This window comes from Lissotriton helveticus, chromosome 5_1 (genome assembly GCF_964261635.1).
Source record: "Lissotriton helveticus chromosome 5_1, aLisHel1.1, whole genome shotgun sequence".
Classification (NCBI taxonomy): Eukaryota; Metazoa; Chordata; class Amphibia; order Caudata; family Salamandridae; genus Lissotriton; species Lissotriton helveticus.
The window spans coordinates 1,985,517,023-1,985,540,899 of NC_136065.1; the positions used below are offsets into that span (position 1 = coordinate 1,985,517,023).

At 42.1% G+C, this 23,877-nt stretch overlaps 1 protein-coding gene across 4 annotated transcripts in view; it reads left to right on the forward strand.

Moving 5' to 3' along the window:
* MSL1 (MSL complex subunit 1) overlaps nt 1–23,877 on the forward strand; it is a 595,596-nt gene that overhangs the window by 510,439 nt on the left and 61,280 nt on the right. For 3 of the 4 annotated variants that reach the window (XM_078645683.1, XM_078645681.1, XM_078645682.1), the window contains 2 exons: nt 927–1,138; nt 6,885–7,261. In XM_078645683.1, the coding sequence (XP_078501809.1) occupies nt 948–1,138; nt 6,885–7,261 (568 nt within the window). In that variant the 5' untranslated portion in view covers nt 927–947. Of the gene's footprint in view, nt 1–926; nt 1,139–6,884; nt 8,404–23,877 lie in introns of all 4 variants that reach the window. The other variant, XR_013595080.1, reaches the window with a different exon arrangement.

Below are 23,877 nucleotides of genomic sequence, written 5' to 3' on the forward strand. Positions count from 1 at the left end.
TAGATTGTGAAACTTTCTTTTTTTTTTTTTTTGCGGCTGGCTACAGACTGCAGTGGTTGTTGGTGGCATAGAGTTTATTTTGAGAGTTTTATACAGCGCGAACAAGATCTTTGCAGATATCAGAGCGCTTTACAAGTAAAAAATACAAAGTAGAATATACAAAGTAAAAATACAAAGTAAAGAAGCGAATATACAAAGTAATATACCATAATGTTTACGTTATGCCATACGTTATGCTATTGAAAATATTGTCACGTGACATCATCATGCTTAGAATCTTTTAAGGCATCAGAATATCTCATGCATGAAACCATGGTGCCACCCTGTGTCTACTAAGCCACCCCAGAATGAATTTGCTTTGCTATTGCTTGTTTAAAGCAGATGATTTTGTGTGGGCTGTAAGGCAGCTTTCTATTTGTCCCGGAATGCGTTTTTCCTGTGGAATCTGTAGCAATTTTTTCAGATGTTTGGGGTCTTTTAGTTTCTTTAAGAAGGATTATAATTTAGAACTTCGTTGTGAACAATTTCTACCAGTATTCGGTTTCTGAAGGAATTGTGCCACCGGTACAGCTTAGTAGTACATTAAACCATGCTTCTAAGTGCAACTGATTGCTAGAATAATGAAAGATTATAGCGGCCATAGCCTTCTGATTAAGTTTGCGCCATAGAAAAATCGCATACATACAAGATAGTCACACGCAACACACTGCATGCTTAACATCTCTGGCATTCGTAGGCATCGTTAGTGGCTATTGTGAAAAAGTGCCACAATCGTGGACCATGATGGACGTCCAAAAGATTTACAATAACAAATAAGTTTGATTGCTAGCATATTATAGAGACCCATTAAGCCAGGGGCTTATGCACTTTTAAATGAAATGTAATTGACTATTGTTTTTTGGCACTTGGCCTTGTTTTCTTATTAGTTGCTCGCCCGAATTGAGCGCATGGAGAGAAGGATGCAGCTCGTCAAGAAAGACAGTGAGAAGGAAAAGCAGCGGTTGTTTCATGAGACGGAGGTGAAGGGAGAGGCTGCTCCAGTCGTCCCCAGCGAGCTCCAGCCAGAGGCCATTCACGTTCTGCAGGCACTGCCCCACAAGCCTTTCTCCCTGGGCCGCGGCACCAAGGGCCACAAAAGGTCAGCTCTTCACAGCTGGTCAGAATTCGGCCAGCTACCCTAATTCACAGATTTAAGTAGTGCAAATAAATATGAACATGCACCATTGAAATGCTGATACCTATGCGCGCCGCCTTTACAATGTATATTTCCTGTTTAGTTACATAGATGCATCTTTGCTTAAAAAATGTGGAATTTGTGAAGACCTCAAGGCCTGTGAGACTGAGCAGTCTGCCTTTATTAGTTTTCAGTACAAAGTTTTCTAGCATTGACACGTCATCTCAAAGGCTTTTCAGAGGGATAACCTGTAACTTGAGTCTCCACCTAATATGGTTTATGATTCGTAAACACATGTGCTCTCATTCTGAGCGGTGGGGGTGAACGAACACAGATCCTGTTGGCACCCAATATCTGTTTTCTGGCACTAGTGAGTTTTCCTATCACAATTTCGTAGGTGAAATGCAAATTTACATGGTGTTTCAGTGACCTGAAAGAAGAAACACAGGAAAACCAGTGTTTTTTTTTTCCGAGACCAGATCATTGCAAAGTATGTGGTAACCGACCCCATTAGATAAAGTTGTATAATTATTTACCTGGTGTATTTAGTGAGAACCTTGTGGTTGAAATTGCCTCTAGTTTGCACCCTGTCCATTCTAACAGTTGCCATTTTTTTGAAACAACATTTTACACCACTTTGAATGTCACCGATTTACCGCTGCTCGGCACTGCAGAGTACAAGTGTTGCCAATAACCACATTAATTCTCTTCCAGGGGAATCCCGATCAAAGTCATAAGCACTGAATCGTCCCGCCCACACGCTGGGATCCTGGAGTGCTTTTAAAATTATACATGTATGTATGTCTAACTTTGTACAAAAGTACACTACCTATATGTTTGCAGCCCAAAGAAAGGCTAAAAAGTGCCTCATTTAATGACATTTTAAGAAAAAAATATCAAATGCAGCTTTTTTTTAAATTTGGTTTCACTTCTGCTTGCAGAGTACATGAAATTCAAGCTTTATGTGGTACTGTACCATACACAGTATTCAATAGTAATAACGTGGTAATGAGGACCCACCCTAGTTTTCTTCCTAAGGTAGTTTCAGGTTTTCAAATTAACAAAACCATTTCCTTGCCTATGTTTTTTCCTAACCAGTGAACTCCAGCAGATGTAAAAAGTGTTTAAATTCTACCTAGACAAAACTTAAATATATAAGACTATGAGATCATCTGTTCATAAATTACGGTACATTGCAAACAGGCTTATCTTCATCAAAGCTGTCTATTACTTGATGAATAGTTTCCTATACAATTCTTTCATACCAGCTAGCTGAGAAGCCCCTCTGGTAGACGGAAAGCACATTTCATGCGAGGAAAAGCTGCCCCTATTGCCCTTCTTGGAAATGTACCCATTTCAGAAATTTGTAAGGCTGATATTTGGAGATCTGTTCATATGGTCACCAGACTATGGTGTCTGGACAGACTCCAGAGCAGAAACTCAAGCAAGGTAGATATCCTTGAGGAACCTTTTCTGGTGATTGCTAGAACTTTTTTTAAATTCCATGTCAGCTTATTTATGGGATGGGTTTGCTATTCAATCAAGCAATCTTTATTCGGATAAAAATATCCATGCTATTCTATTCAGTGCTTATGACTGATGATGAGAATCTCCTGGACGAGAAGGGAAACGTAATTCCCTATAATCCTAGTTCTCTTTCAGGCAATGCTTAATTTTTAAAAGAATGAGTGCCAGTGCTTGAAGCTCTGCTCAGAAGCCTGCGGCGGAGCAATTAAACATTGGTGCACCAAATACCAAGGCTTGTAGTCTTAAATTAACCTCTTTATCTCAGTCTTGCTGCTTCCTGTTTTCTCTCCTTGTGACAGTTTTATCACCTTTCTCTTCCTCCGTCTTTCCTACCTGTGTTTTTCCCTCTCTTGCATTCAGTAAATATCGCAGCTAAAATTATTCACTGCTTCCAGGGAAATTCTCATTCATAAGCAACCCTCCCACCTCCCCGGACAAGAAGTATTACAGCTTTCACCAAGGATCCTCTGATATTCCATAAAAATGACCTGCCCTAACTATTACCTGTGTGGCATGATGGGATGCAGGGTGTGTTGTGAAGTTCGTATAGGCAGAGTGCCTTTTTTCTCTCTCTCATATACTTTGCCTTGCAGCGTATTGGCTAACCTCATCAGTGACTCATTTTTGTGTAATTGACATCTTTAAAAAAAAAATGAAAGTTAAATAGATGTGACAATTTTTGACTTTACTTTAGGTTGCAACATAGTGTACTTTTGTACAAAGTTAGAAATATGTACATATATATTTTTAGACGTGCTTAAGGGATCCCCGTGAGTTGGTAGGGCTATTTAGTGCTTAGGACTTGATGAGGATCCCCTCGAAAATAGCCACCTTTAATAAAAAAAATTACAAATGGCAGAGAAAAATAGCTGAAAACCACGAGGCTTTGAACTGCCGACATCCATTAAGGGGTGTGAAAACACTCCATGACATAAGCACTGGCCTCAGCAAGCTTATTGGGGATGGGGGTTGGGAGCGGAGTAGGGTTGGAAAGGGCCTCCTAGGTACTTCTCCGCACGGGGCGCTGCCCCCTTCAAGGCCCACCCCCCTCCTCACACTGTGAGACTTTTGTTCAGGTTGGCAGGTATGCAGTTGTGAATTGTAAACTTCATAGGCAGTTCCAGATTGCACCTGTTTAAAGTTACAGGCAGTGTACATACATTCTGTAAAGGGACTGGTTCTATTTGTTAAATCGTATAAGGTACTTGCTGCTGTGAGCACTTTGCAGGTGCTGTGGAACGGAGTCCTGTACTGTTGTACAGCTTCTATCTACCTAGTTGCTCCATACACTGGAACAATTAAAAGATTACCTAAGTGAGGAAGATAGTTAACTAAAAGCACTTCCTACTGTAATGCACTTGTGGTCTAAAGTTTAATCTGTTCATGCACTCGAGGAGCCCATGCTTGAATATATGGTAGAGCAATAACCGAACTTACCAAATCTAAGACATTTGAATCAAGCAAGCTAATATCTCTGTTGGCAATAAAACATATCTCACTACACCACACTTTTATGCAACCAGCTTAGTGCCAAGGACCATACAGATGTCATGAGCGTCAGTCTTTAAATTGTAATAAACCTACTCCGAAAGCCTCAGCCCTCGTTGAGATTGCATTACTTTAAACCATGCTCAAGAATCCACACTCTCCAAACCTCTAATAACCTCTAGTGACTATAGTATGTGCTCACTTGCATGCATCTACGCCAACTGATTTTTATCGTAGGCTGTTCAGCAGGAATCCCTGTCACAGTGGGCAGGAACGTCAAGTAAAAGTAGACTGCTAAATCAGGGAGCTACTACTATTGAGTTAAACGGGCGACCTATCCCTGCACACATTTGTTAGGGTGCTCCTCACCACAGAAGGACGGATGCCAGTGTTCAAGGTGGGCTCCATTGGAGCCCTTCAGCGATTGGTGTATTGTTGGTATGTACCCCAAATTAATTCCATGTCAACTGCTGATGTCACAAGACCATGTTTTGTTTGTAGGTTAGACTGCTGTTTTTACTACCCCTATGTCACATAGTCTGAAAATGAGAGCGTTTGTTAGCAACTCTCATGTTTTCAGTTTTCTGCATGTGTCTTCAATTTTCATTGCCATCCCTGTTTGAGTGTGTGTGAGAAAGGGATACCCTTTCATCAGAGTAAACCAGCTTAATGTCAGCATCTTACTGAATTGGATAGGCAGGGAGGATGGGGTGTGTGTATATATAACAGTAGCTGCATGGTTTGGCACAGTGACATTTTTAGGTCTCGCCTAGGCAGCGTTTGTGCTGGCTCCTCCAGACATGCTGTATTCAGGATATGGGCATGAAGTCCAACCCACTTTCTGCTCATCTTTTTAATTGGCTTCTGTTACTGTCCTTTGTAAATGGTGGCTTTTCATTGGTGAAAGGCTTAGTAGTCCCTCCTTAGTACCGCCTTTCCTTTTTTTGTCACCTCCTGTGAGGACTGCTCCTGTTATATGTGTTGTTACTCCAGATGTTTTAACCACAGCCTCTGAGCACTATTTTGTTAAATCACTTTCTTCTGCCTGCCGTTCCTGGCAGGACACACCCCCGCCCCATGCTTTTTTTAACTTAACCAGTCTGGCACGCCTACGCTGCATGCCATGCCTTTCTTTTGTTATTTGGAGCTGCATTTTTTTTCTATTTATCGACTTTTGAAGCAATCGCTGCACTCGTGCTTTAGTTTAAGATGTTTAAAGCGTGGGTGCCGCCATTGTAACAAGAGTGAATAGAAAAATTATGTGGCTGCACGCCTTGTTTTTAATGTATTTACTTTTCTTACAATCTTCTAAAACTAAAGCGCTACAGGCGCTATTGCTTAAAAAATAAATAAAAGAAAAAAGCAATAGCTCTCGCATTACAGAAAGTTTGAGCTGTTGGCGTTGCATTATTTTTAGCAATGCCAATAGCTCAAACTTTCAGTAATGCGAGACCTATTGCATTGCAAATGCTTTTTATCTTTTCAGCCAGAAGTGCAGCAATACACTCTCGGGCAGACTTGAAAAAACAGCCATGCACTCTGGATGACCCTAGTGCTACGAGACCAGACGTTAGACGTCTGCTGTCCAAATACTGACAATACAGTCTCGAGAAAGGGACATACTAGGCATTAAGTAGTGAGGTTTAGTCAGTGGTTGCAGCAGGGAGTATGTTTTTATTTGAGATAGGTTGTGGGAATTTCTGGTAGCAGTGTTGCGATTTCCAGAGAAGTTGTCTTTTTCTGGCTGCCCCAAGGGCGATATGGCGCTAATGAGTTTCAGGATAAGTAGGCTTTCGTTTTATTTTTTAATTCTGCCTTTAACTTGCTTTTTAAGTTTCATTTATTGTGATGAGAAAACTGTTCTTGGGAGCAAATGCAGATTGCTGTGTATACTAAACCCTGCACATTACATACTGTATAGACACCAAGTTTAATATCTTTATTTCCCTATAAAATTTTGCAATTAGAATGGATTCATCCATAGAGCAGGTGGCCGTCCTTTTGTTTTCTGGAAACTTATGAGCAGACTGTCCCATCTATGGCAAGAATTACTGGTGAGTTCTTGCCTGGCATGCTGTATTTTGCCAAATGGCACAGGGCGCACCATGTCTTCTTGTGGTGGGTGCCACACATGCCATAGTTTTCTGCCTCCACCCAGAAGGGGAATCCCTGCCTTATTTTTAGCCTTGCTTTGTCATCCTGTAGGCTAAAAATAAGGCAGGGATTCCCCTTCTGGGTGGAGGCAGAAATCTATGGCATGTGTGGCACCCACCACAAGAAGACCTGGTAGGTAGTGCCATGGATAACGGCCTGGGAGAAGAGAGTCCTAATGCTGAACCTTTTGCCTCACTCCGAATATCCTGTCAGCCCTCTCCAAAACACCCAGCCTTCATTATTGTCTGCTCGATCTCGGCCCAGTCATAACCCAAATTGTCTTCACCATGAGACGAACGAGGAATCTATGTTGCCTGCTCTACAGCCCAGTGGCAGGCAACATAGATTCCTCGTTCGTCTCATGGTGAAGACAATTTGGGTTATGTCTGGGCCGAGATCTAGCTGACAGATGTTGTTGCATAATGTAGTTTCAATGTTTCAATTTATCTGCATGTAGACTAAAGAGCAATTTCTTTCTTCAAATACACGCTTTGTTCTAAAACAAGTATACTAAATCTTGTTCTTTTTCTTATTACAACAGGAAGTCTATGTTTGGAAATGCTGAACGAAAAACTCCTGTGAAAAAGCTGGCAGCTGAATTTTCAAAACTCAAAACCAAAACCCCGAAGAACTCTCCAGTGAAAGACGAGCTGTCCGACTCTTTGTCTGAAACCTGTGCTGAGCGAAAGCTGCGAAGCAAAGAGACTCCCGAGAGAGTGCAGCCCGTGATCGAGAGCCCTCTGAAAACGTGCCCTTCTGGCAAGGGACACAATGCTCCGCTCGTGGACAGAGGCCTCCTCCGGGACAGCGAAGAGCTGCCGTACCTCGCTACCACAGAAATGTACTTGTGCCGGTGGCATGAACCTCCCCCGTCCCCCTTACGGGAGCCATCGCCAAAGAAGGAGGAGAGTGTCGCAAGTAAGAGAGAAACTGCTCGCAGTTGTGGCATACATCTACCACACCTCCACACTTGTAGGAAGAGCGGGGTTTCTAGCTTTCTCCCAGTAAATGAGCTCTCCTGTGCAGTGCAAGGTTATGCTTTCAGGGTGTGCCCACCCGCCCATTATCTGATACTGGCCCTTGCACGAGTTGCTATGTCCCTGGGCTTGTGGCTGGCTGTTCTTTCACACACCCTTCTTTATCGTCCTGCCGGATCAAATTATGGATTTTTTTTGCCACTTTCTTCCCTGGAGCACCAATTTCATGTTGACTATTCCCATTTTCCTGAGTTCACAGGAATGCTGGTGCGATTTTTCTTTTATTCCCTCCATGGTTGTCTGCAGCATTAGTGTTCGCCCAGCAGCAGTGTAGAGTTCATGTAGCCACATTCAACATCTTCACATCCTGGGTGCTATCGCTGTTTGTTATGCTTCAATGCATGAGACCCGTTTCATATCATAGAAACCATACAAGCGGGCAGCCTTACCATACCCGGATCTGAGGAGCTTTATTTTATTTGGCTCCAAAGTGTTGCCAAACGAGGGTTTGTTCCTGATCAGAGTATTCTGGTTCAAAAGAAGATCCTATTTGAGGATTTTTCATTCTCGAAAGCACCAAGTCTTTATTCCGTCTTAAAGGAAACGTTGCTTACTGTGTGATTAGGGGGCACCTAACAGCTTTTTGGTTCATATTCGTGCTGGAAGCCCTTTTCCGTTGATCGTGTAAGGCCTGCAGTATGCTAGGCAGTCTGTCTCCGGGCTGGCCATCCCACCCAGTGGTAGCAGTGTGCACTAACCTGCAGGTAATGTGATTTCAGGTCTGTTTGGGGTTTCACTCTATGCCATCTGCGGCTGCGAGCACTGCAATGCAAGGAACTCGAAGTCACCTGGGGACAGAGCGGCTGGATACCACACTAACTGCATCACCTGCGGGAGTTAGCCCCCCAGGGGAGCCTGCAGTCTGCCCACTGTGGTGGGTGGCCACCCTGCCTCAGAGAGCGAGTGAGACGAAACCCGAGCCTGGAGAAAAAGCAAGACTGCTTCAATAGCCCTGAGCAGGCCCTGGCTACGAAACGAGCTGCTGAATTAGATCATATCAACGAGGTCTGCTGCCGGTGAAAGGTAATGAGGAATCTGCTGCATTGTGATATGTTAGTGATTTGCTGCTGCCAGGCACGCAGGGCATGTGAGGCAACACCAGGTGCTGATTCTTCCCAGTATCTCATGGGCCAGAATTTTAAATACCTCTAAAGCAAGCAGAGTCTGAGGTCAGCCCCTTGAAGATGCCAACTCTGAGTTAGCACCTGGCTTGAATGACTAAAAAGTGTTGATGTAGGAATCCTGGAAATCTGAATTGATTAAACGCTGCCAAAAGAGCAGTCACTGACCCCCCAACCCCCCAATCGCCCCAAAAAGTACTCGTGCTTACAGCAGAAAACACAAGTCCACCTCCATTCTTTTTCACCACTATGTGGTAGGAATCGCCTTATATGTTTGTGATGATAGATGTGTGAAATATGTTCGGGAAGTTTGCTGCAGTTTGTTCACTTTCGTGGGCAGGACTTTTAGAGGAGCAGTAACATTTGAAGCTTAAATTTGCATTTCAGAAATCTATTCGATGATTTCTTTGCTAAAGCAGCTCACAAGGTAAACATACCAGGTATGCACTGCTCCCTCGGTTCTAGGGACAAGCTGTTCGGTATTTGCCTGTTCATTGGTATCTGCTTTTTATGTACGCACAGTTGTGAGGCTAGAGCGCTGCAGAGTTCTATACAACACCAGCTATGTGTGTGATTCGTGCTCACTTCAAATGTCCATGTGTGGTAAAGTCTTACTGGGGCATGGTTCCTATCATTTTGAGATCTACAATTTTCAGATACCTTGGAACGGCTTTTTGACACAATTCTGATATGTGCAGTAACTGCAGGTTTGAGGCATGTCAGCTGTAGATCACATGCTTTGCATAAGTCTGCCATCTAGTGTTGGGTCCGGATGTTTGCACTTTGTTTTTCTTTGAAGAAGTCTTTTCCAGTCAGGAGGTAAGTGACTCCTCCTTTCGGTGATAGTGCGCATGGGCATCGACTCCAGTGTAAGATTGTGTTTTTTAATCCGAGTGTCTGCATTGAATACCAGTTGTGAGGTGATACTGTCCAGGTTTATTTCAGAGACCAACTTGAATTTGTAGGAGGATTTGGTTTTTGAAGAAGAGGAATTCAGTTTTGGTTGGGTTGAGTTGTAGGTAAGCACTGGCAATCTGGTTCTGAGTGAGATTGAGGCCGGTTTGAGTTGTTGAATGTGGTGAGCAGTGATGATTTTCAAATAGAATTGTCACACGCACATCAATGCTGCCGTTAGAGTTCCAGTGGGTTCCATTTAGACCGTAAACATTTTAGGAGGGTTTGAGCCCTGCGATACTCTGCAGGATAAAGAGTAGTTCAAGGATAAATTATTGGCGATGTAGGTGGACCATGTCATGAAAGTCCATCACTGTTTATAGTTTGTGGATCATTACTGCTTAGTCAACTGTGTAAAAATCTGCAGACTGGTCGAGTACGGTAAGAAGACCAGGATCATTCTTGTCGGTAAGTGAATAGTAGGAGTCTTTGTGCTGCATTCTGGTACGACCAAATTGGTAATCTCTGAAACCCGTTTAAGTATATAGACTCTGTTGCTCTGTAATTTTTTTTAGATCAGTGGAAGGCGAGTGAAGGGAAGGTTGGTGAAATTAGCAAGGACAAAGGTGGTTTTTTTCAGAGGCTAAAGGAAGGCAAAATCTGTCTTTGAAGGAGGTGTGTCAAGGAGCTGTGTATTGGCATCTCTATGGAGGGTTCAATCAGTCAATGGATATAAATATAGCACAGGAATCCGTGGTGCTGGGGGCACATGGGGATCAGTCAAATGGCCAGGTCTTAAGTACCCCTTGGAATTCCAGGAAAGTAGGAGGTTCGTAACTGCAGGGAGAGGTTTTTCATGACGTGAGGCAGGAGGAAGAGAATCCTCCACTTCTGCTGCAGTGGATGAGGGAGGGAAAGGGACATGGAGCATAGCTCTCCGAAAAGATGGTGAAAGCTAACGAGTTGGCAATATAGGCATATTCATGGTTGAGTAGTACCTTGTATGGAAAGATCAGAAGTTTGAATTGGCATCTTTTCTGTACGGGGAGCCAGTGGAGTTTTTTGAGGTGGGAGGTGATGGGGTTCGACGAGGGAGGTTGAGGATTTGTCTGGCTGCTGTGTTCTGTATGGTCTGAAGTCTCTGTAGGAGGTGGATGGAGATCCCAGCGTAGAGAGCATTGCCATAGTCCAGTCGGCTGGTGATAAGGTGTGATAGTGTGTCTGGTTTCCTGGCGAGCCACTAGCAGATTCTCCTTAACATGCGTAGAGTGAGGAAGCAAGCGGTTGAGACTGCGCTAATCTGGGACTTCATTGTCAGTTTGCTGTCCAGGATGATGCTGAGGTTTCTCGTGTGTTCTGCACAAGTGGGTGATGGTCCTAAAACTGGGGGCCAACAGGCGTCGTTGCCGAAGATGAGTTCGGCGTCGTTGCCGAAGAGGAGTTCTTCCGTCTTATTAGAGTACAGATTCATGCAGTTGTCGTTCATAAATGTTGCAATGCTCATCATGTACCTGTTGGTTCTGGTGGTAGTGGGGGGTGGGTTTTCAGAGAGGAATAGGATGTTTGGTGTCATCTGCACAGGATATGATAAGTCTGTGGGATCGGACGATGTCTGCCGGAGGGTGAGGTGTCATGTAGATGTGGAAGAGGGTGGGGCTGAGGGTCGATCTGTGGGGGGGGGGGCTGCAAATGATGTCATTGGGTTTGGAGGGAAATGGTGGTAGGTCGACCTCTTTAAAATTCTTTTGGTGAGTAAGGAGGTGATCCATTTGAGTGTGTCTCCTTGAATTCCGATGTAGTGTAGTCTTTTAAGGAGTATGTGGTGGGATATGGTGTTGAAGACTGCCGAGAGGTTGAGGAGGATCAGAACGGCCATTTCTCTGGTTGAGAAGGGCTCGGATGTCATCTTTTATGGCTATCAGAGCAGTCTCTGTACTGTGTTTGCTGCGGAATACAGACTTAGAGGTGTTGAGGAGTTGGTTCCATAGGTTTCATGAGTTGCCTGTTGATGGCTTTCTCCGGGACCTGGGTGGGATGGGGAGTATGGAGATGGATCGGTCATGTTTGAGTTTGCTGCGGCTGGCTGATGACTTTTTGAGTAGTGGTTTGGCCACTGCTTGTTTCCAGTCTTCGGGCAAAGTGGCTGTGCTTAAAGAGGTGTTGAACTAAGTGGTGAGTTTGTGGCTGATCCTGTGACTTCCAATATTGAAAATGTGGTGTGTACAAGAATCCGGGTGAGTTCCTGAATGGACGGTGCTCATGATGGTGGTGTCCTGGGGGCTGAGTGGGTTCCATGTGATCTGCAGTTAGTCGGAACTGGTGGTGGTGGGGGGGAGAGTGTAGGGAGTCTGTCTGCGTGGGCTGGGGTTCAAAGTTTCTGTAGAATGGTGTTGATCTGGTCATGGAAGAAGTTTATGAAGTTGTCGCTGACTTCTTGAGAGGGGGTTATGCTGTTTACTGGGGCAGTGGGATTGGAGAACTTCATGTAGAACTTGAAGAGTTTTTTGCTGTGGTTAGAGCTGGAGTTTTTCTGACCGACTAGGGCACTTTTCCTCTCATAGTATTTTTTGGTAGTTGGTGAGAGAGGGTTTGATGGTGGTTCTGTCGGAGGTGTTCTTGCTTGCACGCCATCTTGTCTCTAGTCACTTTAAGTCTCGTTCTCAGTTCTTCAGTGTACATCTTGCTTGCTTGGTGGACCTGATGTGTGTTGGTCTTGATGAAGCGACACTGTTAGTTATCCAGGTGTTGACATTTTTGACACTCTGGTTCAGGTTTGTGGTGGTGTCTAGGTTGGATGTGCTGAGGGTGTTGATCCACTTGGTCTGTGTAACTTTGTTCCAGCTACGGTGGGGGTGGTGGTGGTTGTGGCACGTGGGCTAGAGAAGATGGAGTGGTCGGTCCAGGTGAGTTTTGTGAAGTGGCTGTATTTGACTAATTCACTGGCAGTTAATCTGGGGTCCAGCATGTCACAGGGATGTCACATGGGCTAATGTTTTCTTGGTAGGTGGTGGTGTCCTTGAGAGTCTGTAGAGGATATATATGGGGAGATTGTAAGATATTTTCAGTCGATGAGAGGTGTTGGTGATAAGGCAGATGTCTGGCTGGTGTCATTGGTGCAGGCTGATATCTTGGTGAAGAAGTAATTCTTGGTACTACACGTGTTGATTTGAATGTGACTACAGGAATTGGCAGGTACTTGGTGCAGTGCCTGACTTGCATGAAGATGGCTTTTCTTCTGTTTGTGGATTTATCCAGGAGGATATTGTGGAAAGAGTGTTTGGTTTGAGATCACCCAGGGCTTTGGCCCATCTCCATTTATTTTCTTGGCTGCGAATGGTACGCTTGCTCCTGGTGAGCTTTGCTCCCCTGATGGTAACCTTTGATCCTATTGAAGTCCAAGCAAGAATAAAAGCCTTCAACTCAGGAAAAAGCACAGCATCTCTACTGAATGTCTGTATATTTCCATAGACCATAACAGTTTAGAAAAAAAAATAGGTATTTTATCAATATTAGACTAAGTTCTGCTCTGGTTAAATATTTGGCCATTACTGTATCCTCTGGCAGAGCACTCTCTGTTTAAATTGCTTTGTTTTAAACGGTATTCACTTTGAGAAAGACCAGATTCTAACGGGGGTCACCATTTATGCATCTATTTTGTGTGCTTGCTGCTGTTTGGAAATAGTGCATATTGAACTTGCTTAGGGTTTTTTGTAATTTGGGGCTCAAACAGTACAAAACTAGTGTTACAATGACAACAAAAATCATTTGAGCTTGTAAGAACGCATTCAACAGAAAAGTACAGTAAAACAAACCATGACAAGGAACACACAATTACTGTACCACAGTTTTTTTTGCATTATTTTTAGGTCTTGCCTAGGCAGGACTTGCGCTGTGTCTTTGAGACATGCCGTATTCAGGTATGTACTTGAAACTCCCCCCCCCCCCCCCCCCCCCCCACACACACACACACACACTTTCCACCCATCTTTTTAATAGGTTTCTGTCACTGTCCTTTGTAAATAGAGGCTTTTCATTGGTCAATATGCTTAGTAGACCCTCCTTGGTACCGCCTTTTCTCTTCTTGTAACCTCCCATGAGGACATCAGTAAGGTTTAATTACAGTGTAGGAGCACTATTTTGTTAAATGTCTTTCTCCTTGCTAGACAGGACACGCTCTCCTGCAACGCCTTTTTTTTTGTTCGTGTAACCAGCAGCGCTGCACTCCTCAGCTAAATTTTATTTATTTTTTATTTATTTATTTTGAAAGTTTTATATAGCGCGAACAAGATCTTTGCAGATATCAGAGCGCTTTAAAAAGCCGGTAATACCAACAAGAGAGTGAAATTAAACATAATAAGTGGGAAGGGTAGGTAAAAAAGGTTTTTTTTCTATTTAACTTTTCCAAACGTGTCCGCATTGTTTTTTATTTTGTCTACTTATTAACTTTTGCTTTAGCTTTTAACATCTTAAGCTAAAGCGCAAGTGCCGCAATTGGATCAAAAGTAAAGAAATAGAAAAAAAGACAATGTTTTTTTCTATTTCTTTACTTTTGAACCAATCACAGCACCCGAGCATTAGCATAAGATGTGTAAAGCTAAAGCACGAGTGCCACGATCCATTTGCAATGCGATAGCTCTTGCATTACTGAAAATTTGAGCTGTTGGTGTTGCATTAATATTAGCAACGCCAGCAGCTTTAAATTTCAGTGATGCGAGACCTATTGTATTAATGCTTGTTGCATTATGCAGTCAATGTGGCCACTTAAACCGTCTGTGTGGCACCTTTTTTTTCCTTCTTCTTTTTGGTAGAATTGTACTACAGCAGTTGGATTGTTTTTACCTCAAAATATGTGCAGTTGATTTTTGTGGCAGTTATTAGATTGAGGACAGTTTTTGAATTGAACCCAAATGTTAAGTGTTGGTTTTACCACCGACTCCAAGGCAGTAAGACAGAGGGCCAAATGCTAAAAGGCATTCAAAACGAGCTAATAATGCCTCATTTTAACCTGGCAGAAACTCGGTGGGATCCATACTTAATTGTTATTGCACTTTAGCAAAATGTTTCATCGCCGCCCCCCAAGTGAACTCCAGTTAATGTTGTTTTTGTTTTACTCATTTACGTTCCCTGGCAATGGCATGTTTTTTCTAGACTTTCTGAAAGTGGAAGACTTCACCTCTGACAAGAAGTACTACTTGTTCAACTTTGCAGAGCTTCCTTCAACTTTAAAGGTTTGGCTGGCTTTCTTCCCCTACTTATGTACCGCTGTTTCTGTAGGTGTATACAAAGGTTGCAGCAGAATAGCTCCTCGAAAATGTCACTGCCTGAAAATTCTCGTACAGGTACCAGCATAGCAAATTTCTCTTGAATTTAGAGATGTCCCACACGAGCGGGTGTAGGAACTGACTAAAAAGCAGCTGAACTAGGGATTACAAACTTCCACTTTGTTTTCTGTCGTCTGCAGAGCATGAAATAAGAAGAAAGGGTTATAAGGTAAGGATTCTGAGTCCAAGATGTATGGCTGCTCGTTAAGATCCCATGCTGCAATGTTTCTGCCATCTGAAGCGGACATTTTATTGACCAGAACTTATATACTCCGCTGTCTGCAGACGCCCCCCCTTCCCACACACACATCTTTGATGCATCAAAAGAGCATCTGTGCTTTGGTGTTGATTTATCATGCCATCGGGAAATCAATACACTAGTTTTACACTCTAGATTCCCCCCCCCCCCCCCATAACTCCGCTGGTGATAACCTACGTTAAGGGTCCAAGTGAATATAGTTGGGATGGGCATACACTTGTAACAATTTTCACTCTAAACAGCTCAGCCATATTGGCCTGTCTAGGGAATACTTCTCAAAAAGCATTCAGTCTTACAAGACCTGATACTAATGTTTACCCTCTGTGAGTAACCACTTAATGTCACACTCCCGTTGACTGCTTCTCTGTATTCGAGCTCAGAAAAAAAAAATTCTTACCTTACCCATTGCCCTATTTCCTCCAAGACGTGTTCTCGGTCCCTATGGAGTGTCAAGAGGCCCAGGATACCCCCCACCCTCCCTCCCCCCCCACCCTATTTCTTTCACTTTTTTTAGGTAAGAAAGCAAAAATAGGCAATTATTCGATATTATTCTATACATCTCCTGTATTTTACATTGCCCTTTGTATTGGTACATATCTTTTTATCGAGCACCATCACATTCACCAGAGAAGGGTATTGATGTACAGGGAAATAGATTTTGCCCGCCCCTTCAACCTACCCCGCAATCGGGCGATGTCTTTAGATAAGAAGCTGGGTTTTATAACCTGGGCACTGAAATCACGTGGCGGTGGCAAGACCAAGTTATGCGTCCCGGATGACAAAATTGTGCATCAAGAAAAGATCAAAGAAAATGGCATAATTTTGTTAACAGAATTATATACACATTTTAACAACTATTAATACTCCGGACAAAGTTTTAACTTGTTAGTAGCATATTAATAGCAGTCTAAAACAAAAAGTTGACCATACAACCGTTTTAAAGGGTCCGCCAATATGCAGAACCACCTGTTCTTTTTCTATAGTAAACTTCTATATGGTTGAGCTAGAAATGCCTTTTTGGTAAAATCGAATTATGCGTATGCACCAAATCCATTATCATACAAAAACTGACTTGCTGCAGAATTGTGTAATTCCGATGCCACTCATTGTATTATTCTGGGTTCCGGTTACACGGGAATATTGGAGCCACAACCCCCCTACTCCTGCTTATGTCTTGCTTGATACGTTGGCAACAGTAGGGCTTTATGATCCATCTGTTTGAAAACACAACCTCTCCTCACTCTCAATATAGGAGGACTTACTGGCATTCTATAAGTTCTTGTGGTGGATCGTAATAGACCTAGCAACTGTATGGAAGCACCTGTCACCTGGAAAGTTCCATTCTTTGGAATAGAGTTGGTCTACAGCTCTTGAAGGAGAATTGGGAGAAGCACATTTCAGGGAGTCAAAAGGAATTTTTCATCAGTGTAACATTTTTAGCCAAATAAAGTGAAATATAAAATATCCCATATTCTTTCCACAGGGCCAGATTGTCGCTTTTTGCCACTCTGACCTTTCCCCCTTAGTTAAATAGTGGATTGCTTTCAGAACAGAATGGGCTTCCATGACTCATCCACGCCCCTAGTAGTCCATTCGAACACATTGCCTCTGGCAGTGTGGGTCTGCTTTAATCTTTTTGCCAAGGTCGATTTTTGTCTTCTGTTACGGCCCTGACTTAATATGCACGTTTTTGGATGTTTGCCACCAGAAGTAACTGTTATATTGTACATAAAAAGCATTAGAACCCGTTTCCCACTGCACATGGGCAGAAAACGTCATTCTTAAGGGTCATAAAATGAAATGGGTGTAGGCTTGTATCTGCTTTCACCTCAATTGATTGGTTGGTTTTATTTGATCCTGTAGTATCATACAAGATTAAAACAGCTGACCCGTGTTTCGTGCTATTACACGTGATTTTCCGACTTTCTCAGAATTTAGAGGTCGAAGCCATGGATTGCCAAGTGAAGGTAAACCAATGTGGTGAAATTGATTGTGTCGCCACTTTATTTTTATGAAGGATTTTGGTAAAAAATGGAGGACTGCCGGGGAGGAGACCTGCACTAACGCCATTTACACCAGTCGCAAACCTTGAGTAAGACGCACAGATGCTTCACAAAGAAACCCTCCATAATTCTGCTTTTAGCTCTCAGCTCCTCCCTGTGGGATTTCTTCTTTGCAATTTGCAATGAAGATAGTTTTTAGGTTCAGGAAGAAGTTTAAAAACGACCTACGCAAATGGGCTTTTAGGCTGCAGCACAGCTTACTGTTCCTGCTACAATGACCTACGGCTACTAACGTTATCACTTTAGCTGATAGTCCTACATCTTGAACCCAGTTACCACACTTTCCCTCAGACAGCCCTCTGAAGCGAGCTGTGCTTTCTGAATACTCAATGTCCAACAAAAAGTACTATTTTCAGTGTATTTGTCTAAATATTAGCACTAGCATATGTCAGTTTTATCTGTCTAATTATGTGTTTTCGCTATGGGGAGGCAGGGGGTGGAGTGTGCCTCTTAAGCAGGGCTCGTTCTGAGTTGTGGATGTGACTGACACCATTATTGGGCTGCACCAGGTTACTTCAATGTCTTATCATTCCCGTCAGATGAGTGCTCACCAGACACTGGAAAATGGTCTATTGGGGGTTCTAGTGCCCAGTAAATTGCATATTTGGGGACTGAATCTGGTTGGTCTGTGATGGAAGCCTTAAAACCCTTTAGTAAGCTAGCCTTTTTCTACAGAAAGCACTGCAGTGGCATAATAAATTGCAAATAAGGTATGCGTTGCCTTGCCTCTAAATCACTTTACCTCATTTAAAGCTGAAGTTAATTAACCACGGTTAAAGAGGCTGAAGGCTGCCACCCTGCTCCAGATTTGGAGTGAATGGACCATGTGGTAAATTACTGGTATTGAGAAAACAAAACACTATTTAATATTGGTCTGGCTAGTTTACTATTTATCTCGTTTGCATATATAACTTACAAAGTCTGCCTTTAGTTTGAGTTGCTCCTACTATCAGATGTTTAATATGCATTTTAACAAAATGTTGCACAATAGTTTTGGCTGCCAAGTCTGTCAAAGCAGTCGACCTAATCATTTCAGTCACCTTAAATAATTTTCGCATTTATTTTAGTTGTTAGTTTTGCCAGTAGTTTTAATAGTGCATCTGCCATAAGAATCTCACTGCCAGGAGATGATGTAATTGTAAACCACAGAAAGTGTAGTCGGGAGAGAAGCGTGTGCTTGCAGGTGACTCTCATCCCACAGGTAGGCATATTGGAAATCAAATGTACAGAAAGGTCTCGTGACAGTGAAGTTAGAACTGGCCATAACAAGAGAGCTATGGGTAGGTGGGATACCCTTTCATGCAGCACATACGTACACCATTACAACTGTCGACGGTACATGCCTACCTCCTCAACAAAAAGAAAGCTGTCTTTTGACATAATCATTTGGCCACTTCCTGGATGGCATGCTAAATACAGGAGCGTGGGAGGCAGTTACAGTTTTTTGTTTTCCAAGCCCGTTGTAGTTAATGCCAAGTGTTCTTGGTTTAGCCAACACTTAATGGAGATTGCTGACAGGTTATGGAAGCGGATTCAGAGTTTGTCAGAATCCAGGTGCTTTTTATCACTCAATATAAATAACAATAACCTGGGGTATATCATTTATCGGGTGTGATAATTAGCACCTATTAAGGGTTTCTGGGGCCAACATATGGTTTTTAATGCTTACCATATCAAAATTGGCATGTTACAGTAAATATGTACATGTTTCCTTCGTTAAATTCAGCAAATTTCACCTACTAAAAATGTAATGATCGGTGAGATTTTTATTGCACCCGATAATTACTGAATGTGTTAAAAGCCAGCCAACTTGTACTTCCTACCCTTGACAAACGGGCTTACGCAGAGGTCCGAAAACACCAACCCACTTTTAATTGGGGCCTGTAACTGCTTATTGGGAAGACGAGATCAATGTCTCGCCAATCAGATTTATTTTTATGCAGCTTCCTTCACTGAGCCATGGCTTAATCCTAGCATCCTAAATTCAACAATTATGTAATTATTGGCTTTTGTAAAGGCTACGTTTCATTCTTCTGCCATTTGAGAACTTATTTTCAGGATATACTTGGACAGGATCTCAGGAGTTTTTTGAGGCTCAACACCATCGTGACTTTAAGGTGCTCTGCTACGGGTAGGCTTATTTTGTCTTTCAGGAATGTTGAACAAGGTAATGGTAGTGGTCACTTAGCTCTCAAAAGGGACTCAACACCTATCTCTGGGTGTGGTGTTTTTCTTAAAATAAAAAGGGGAAATTTAAGGTTTCAGTTGAAATGTCTACATAGACTGGCTTGTGTTGTGTTACAAAATGCATAATTGTGAACAGAACATTGCCTAGTGGTACCCTTTTCAAGACCCAGAGTACATCACACTGAGTGAAAAAAAGTAGAGAACCTTCATCTAAGTAATTATTTGAGCCCAGAAGTTACCAGTAGATCGGGACTTTGAGCAGTCTGTGAACAAAATGGACCTCTTTCATAATCCTTTTACAACAATTTAAATTGCCCATAAAATTCTGTACTTGTGAATTAGAACATATGTCAACTTCATCAATCAGTTAATATCTAAGTAAGAAGACCACAGGTTCCATAATACGTGGCAGCAACTTTGGGCAACATGTATTTTGAAAAGGGAAGGTAGTCCTGCTGGGTACAGACAACACCACAGCAATTGGGAGAGGAGTTGGCCTAACGACTAAGGCGCTCGACCTCGGACCTGTGGATCTGGGTTCGAGTCTCGGTAACGACGCCAAAACCTCCTGTGATTCTGGGCAAATCACTTAATCTCCCCGTGCCTAAAAAAGTGAGTGTCCTCATGTAAAAAAAACACCGTAACTCGTGCTATGTAAAGCGCTCTGATACCCGATTCGGTTCGGGTCTAGTTCGCGCTATATAAAAATCTACAAAAAAAATATATATATAGCATAGCCAAAGATGGGCGGCATGAAGTCACTGCTCTTTGCAAGGTAACCGTGTTTCTCGTTGTTTGAAATACCTTTGCTTGGCATCTACGATATCATCTGGGGATGCTTATTTTGCTGGTTTGGCATCTTTTCCCCTCAGGCTCAGTCCTTTGAGAATGCTCTTCAGACTAAAAAGGACTTCTTTTAATTTGATGGTGATACATTATGTTGTACAGTCTACCAGCGCAGACACAAATATTGTTACAGCATTGCAAAGCCAGACTCAAAAGGTGCCCTTGAGGCCTACCTAACCATGGAGAATACCCGGATGGTGATCAGCTTTGTGGAGTGTTTTAAAACACTGGCATGCCTAACATTTTATTTGTCAAAACACACATGGTTTATATAAGATTTCTTTCAGCTTCAACAAAGTGAAACTCCCCTTGGTAGACGTCCAACTTTATCACATCAGTCCATGGTAAGCGTCTTTTCTTTGTCCTCTTCTTTGCTTAAAGTTTCTGAAACATTGGACAATATTAAATTCCACCATGCAACGACTATTTCTTCCTCCGGCATCAGCAGTATAGCGCTTGAGTGGTGGTTATGCCTTATTAGGTGCTCGATCTAGTGGTACCCTGCCCGTTTTCAGCTGGCTGTTAGCTAAACAGTCCTTGTGCCGATCAGTAAAGCAGCACTTGAAACCTCTCTTCCTTTCAGTTCTTAAAATCAAACTCAATTCCTTCCTGTTCACTACTTTAGGGTGATTATCACTAGGCCACTTTTCCTACTAAACTACTGCCCACAGTTCTTCCCTTTGACCTCTTCGATCTACAGGAGCTAGCCAGATGAATGTCCAGAGGGATGATGTCTACCTATCCCTGACTACTGGTTTCTTATTCCAGAAAGCATTTGTACTGTAATGTAAACCTATATTCAGGCCTCAAAATCTACTGGCAATCGCGAGTGAATTTTTAGCAGGTCGAGCTACTTTTAGCATTTACTCGACCCTGCTGGTGGGTAAAGTTAAGCTGGAAGAAACAGGTGTTCTGTTCCTTCAGAAAGAAAATGAGCAATTAAAACGACTTTAAATCGCATTTTATCTTGACACATTTGCTAACTGTTGAAGGACAGAGGTCAAATGTCAGTTCGTCTTTTTACTAATTGCCGCTCATGTGTTCCTGGAAAATTGTGGGGGTTTTTCTTTCTCTTTTACAGTTAATGCTTTTTGTCAAGTGAGCTGTTTGACAATTGTGAAACAAAATGCAGTAAAATGTACTTTTTCTCAAAAACATTTGAGCAGCTTGTAAATGAGTAGTACAGGTAGATCAGAAATTATGAAATAACTTTTTTTGTAATTCAGAAGTGTGCTGCAAACAAAGATTGAAATTGGAGAAAAACAAATCAGAACACTTTACTTGGTGATGTGCTAATGGCAAATATTTGCAAAAACGTTATTTCCAAACATTGTACACTATATAGTTTTAAAACCACATGTCCGTGACAAATTCTGTGGCCATTTCAATGTAAAATCTGCTGAATGCAAAAAACAGTGGGTGGATACTTTATGCTTTAGTTATGTATTTATTAACAGTGATAGTTTTTAAACATGATGTGAGAGACATTCTTCGCTAAGCCCTGATGACAAGTCATTTAATGAACTTTAGAGGCAATTCTGCAGTCAAGGGTATCTTGTATGTGTATTTGCATTCTATATGGAGCTAATGTGTAGTCTATTAAATCAGACAAAAGCGTTTTCTGTACAGCAGACGTGCTAAACTTGCGTATTTCAAGGCGCTCTCATATGTGATAAAGAAGAAAATGGCGTCTCAGTGAATTAAAATATTTGCCCAGGATCACATAATTTGAAACCAGTTTATGGGTTCAGAGCATTATAATTGGGTGGAGTAGATTATTTAAGTCACTAGACCTGCAGGTCTAGTAACAATTCTTTTGATTTTTCGAGCCCTGTTCCGTGTTTTTTATTGCCATTCCTCATCAACAACCTTCACCATTTAAATAAATTACACCTCCGTTAATATCCCTACGTAATGCTGGCTGTGATGCTCTGTCCAATGTGTTTTTTTTAATTATGCTCCTTGCCTCCTCCCCCTTTTATCAAAAGGACGTTGACGATATAGGGGTTCAAATATTCGTGCTTCCAACGGCCTGATCTAATGCTCTTGACCCATAAACTGGTCTCATATTGTGTGATCCAAGGCAAGTATTGTATTTCACAGTCCTCTTTTTCTTCATTATCCCATACAAGAGCACTTTAAAATATGAGTTCAGCATTTGTGTTGTAAAAAAAAAAACCAAAAAAAACCTTGTTTGATTTAATAGACTAAAGTTTTGCTCCATGTATAATAAAAACCTAGCCCGCATATAGGAGACACATGATGCCGGATTTTGCTCTTAGTTAACTAATATCATTGTCTTCAGGGCGGGACAGGACTGTTTTAGTTCATATTTAAAAACTCTTACTGCTAATAAATCTATTACTAAAGGTTGATGTGGTAGCACATTGTTATTTACAAACAGACATCTTCCATCGAAATAGCCACAAACGTTTCATGCAGTTGTGCTGACAACTGTATGGCAAGCAATAATGGTGAAATTCTGGCTTCAGCAAATGTTTATCACTTGCACATCACCAAGTAAAGTTTTCTGATTTATTTTGATCCTAATAAAATCTTTATTTCCATTTCACTTTAGAATGGCAAGTAGTTCCCAGCACAATTCTCAGGCAGTCCACCTTACAAAATCCTCTACCTTTGCAGTCCGATAAAGAAAAGTGAACCACAATTGCCAGGATAAAATCAACAGCAATTCATTAGAACACATAAGCTGCCATTTGAACATACAGCAAATGTGACAAAATAATAAAAACGATATTTGAAGGCATCTTTACTGCTCACTCACTTTCTAAGTGAACACAATCTCTTCTTTGCCAGATCGAGTTCTCGCCCCAGACCGGGCCAGTAGCCCCTAAAAATAGAACACCCAGATAAAATCTGACTCGCCATACAAAGTGGGTAAGTAGATGTATTGAGGCCCAACAGATTCGCTGATGTAGTGATCTCACTCATTGCATTCTCCATCAATCTAGGTGAGCAACTTAAAAATCTGGCTTTGTGAAATTGAACATATTCCCCAGACTGTGACATCCTTGCTAAACGTACATTTTAATTCCTTAAATGTATTTCTCTGTCCCAAACGGTTAGTGGAAATGTCTGAGGATGCCTTAGGAATGTTCATGAGCGTATTCATACCTATGCAGGCCAAAGCATTATTTACCAGAACAATTCTAGTTTCATCGGGTCATGCTCAAGGTACCTGTTTACCTGTATGAAACGAATTCACAAGACTAAGGCTCACCTAACAGTGAATGACGTGCTTTTAAGAGTGTAATAGATTCGGGTGCTGTCCTGTTTGAAACTAACCTCTCCCTGGCAGTGAGTGGTTAGTAAAACATGACCTTCAGAAGGCTGCATAGCTTCTGCTCTTTTACCAGCTGCATTGATGTGCGAAAAGTAATGTTCAGTTTTTGTTGTACATGTTCAGTAGTTTGTTTACCGTGAGTAGACCACACTCTAGCAAAGCTTGAACCAATTATGCATTATGTAAAATGAGAGAAATTCTCTACTATCTGGTTTATTTATTCAGAGTTTTATATAGCGCGCACAAGATCTTTACAGATATCAGAGCGCTTTACAGGAACAAGGGTGAGGATAGCAGGAGGGTGACGCAACATAATATTGGGTGCAATATAAAGTTCAATATCATGGTCAGATAGCAGTCATGTGCTGATAAAATATCAATAAACAATCAGGTAAACGGTAATATAAGACGATACTGAGTCTTTGATCCAACTACAATAGAAATCAGGAGAGCTTAGGCTAAAGGGATGGCTTATGACAATATCTAAAAGTTACAAAGAATA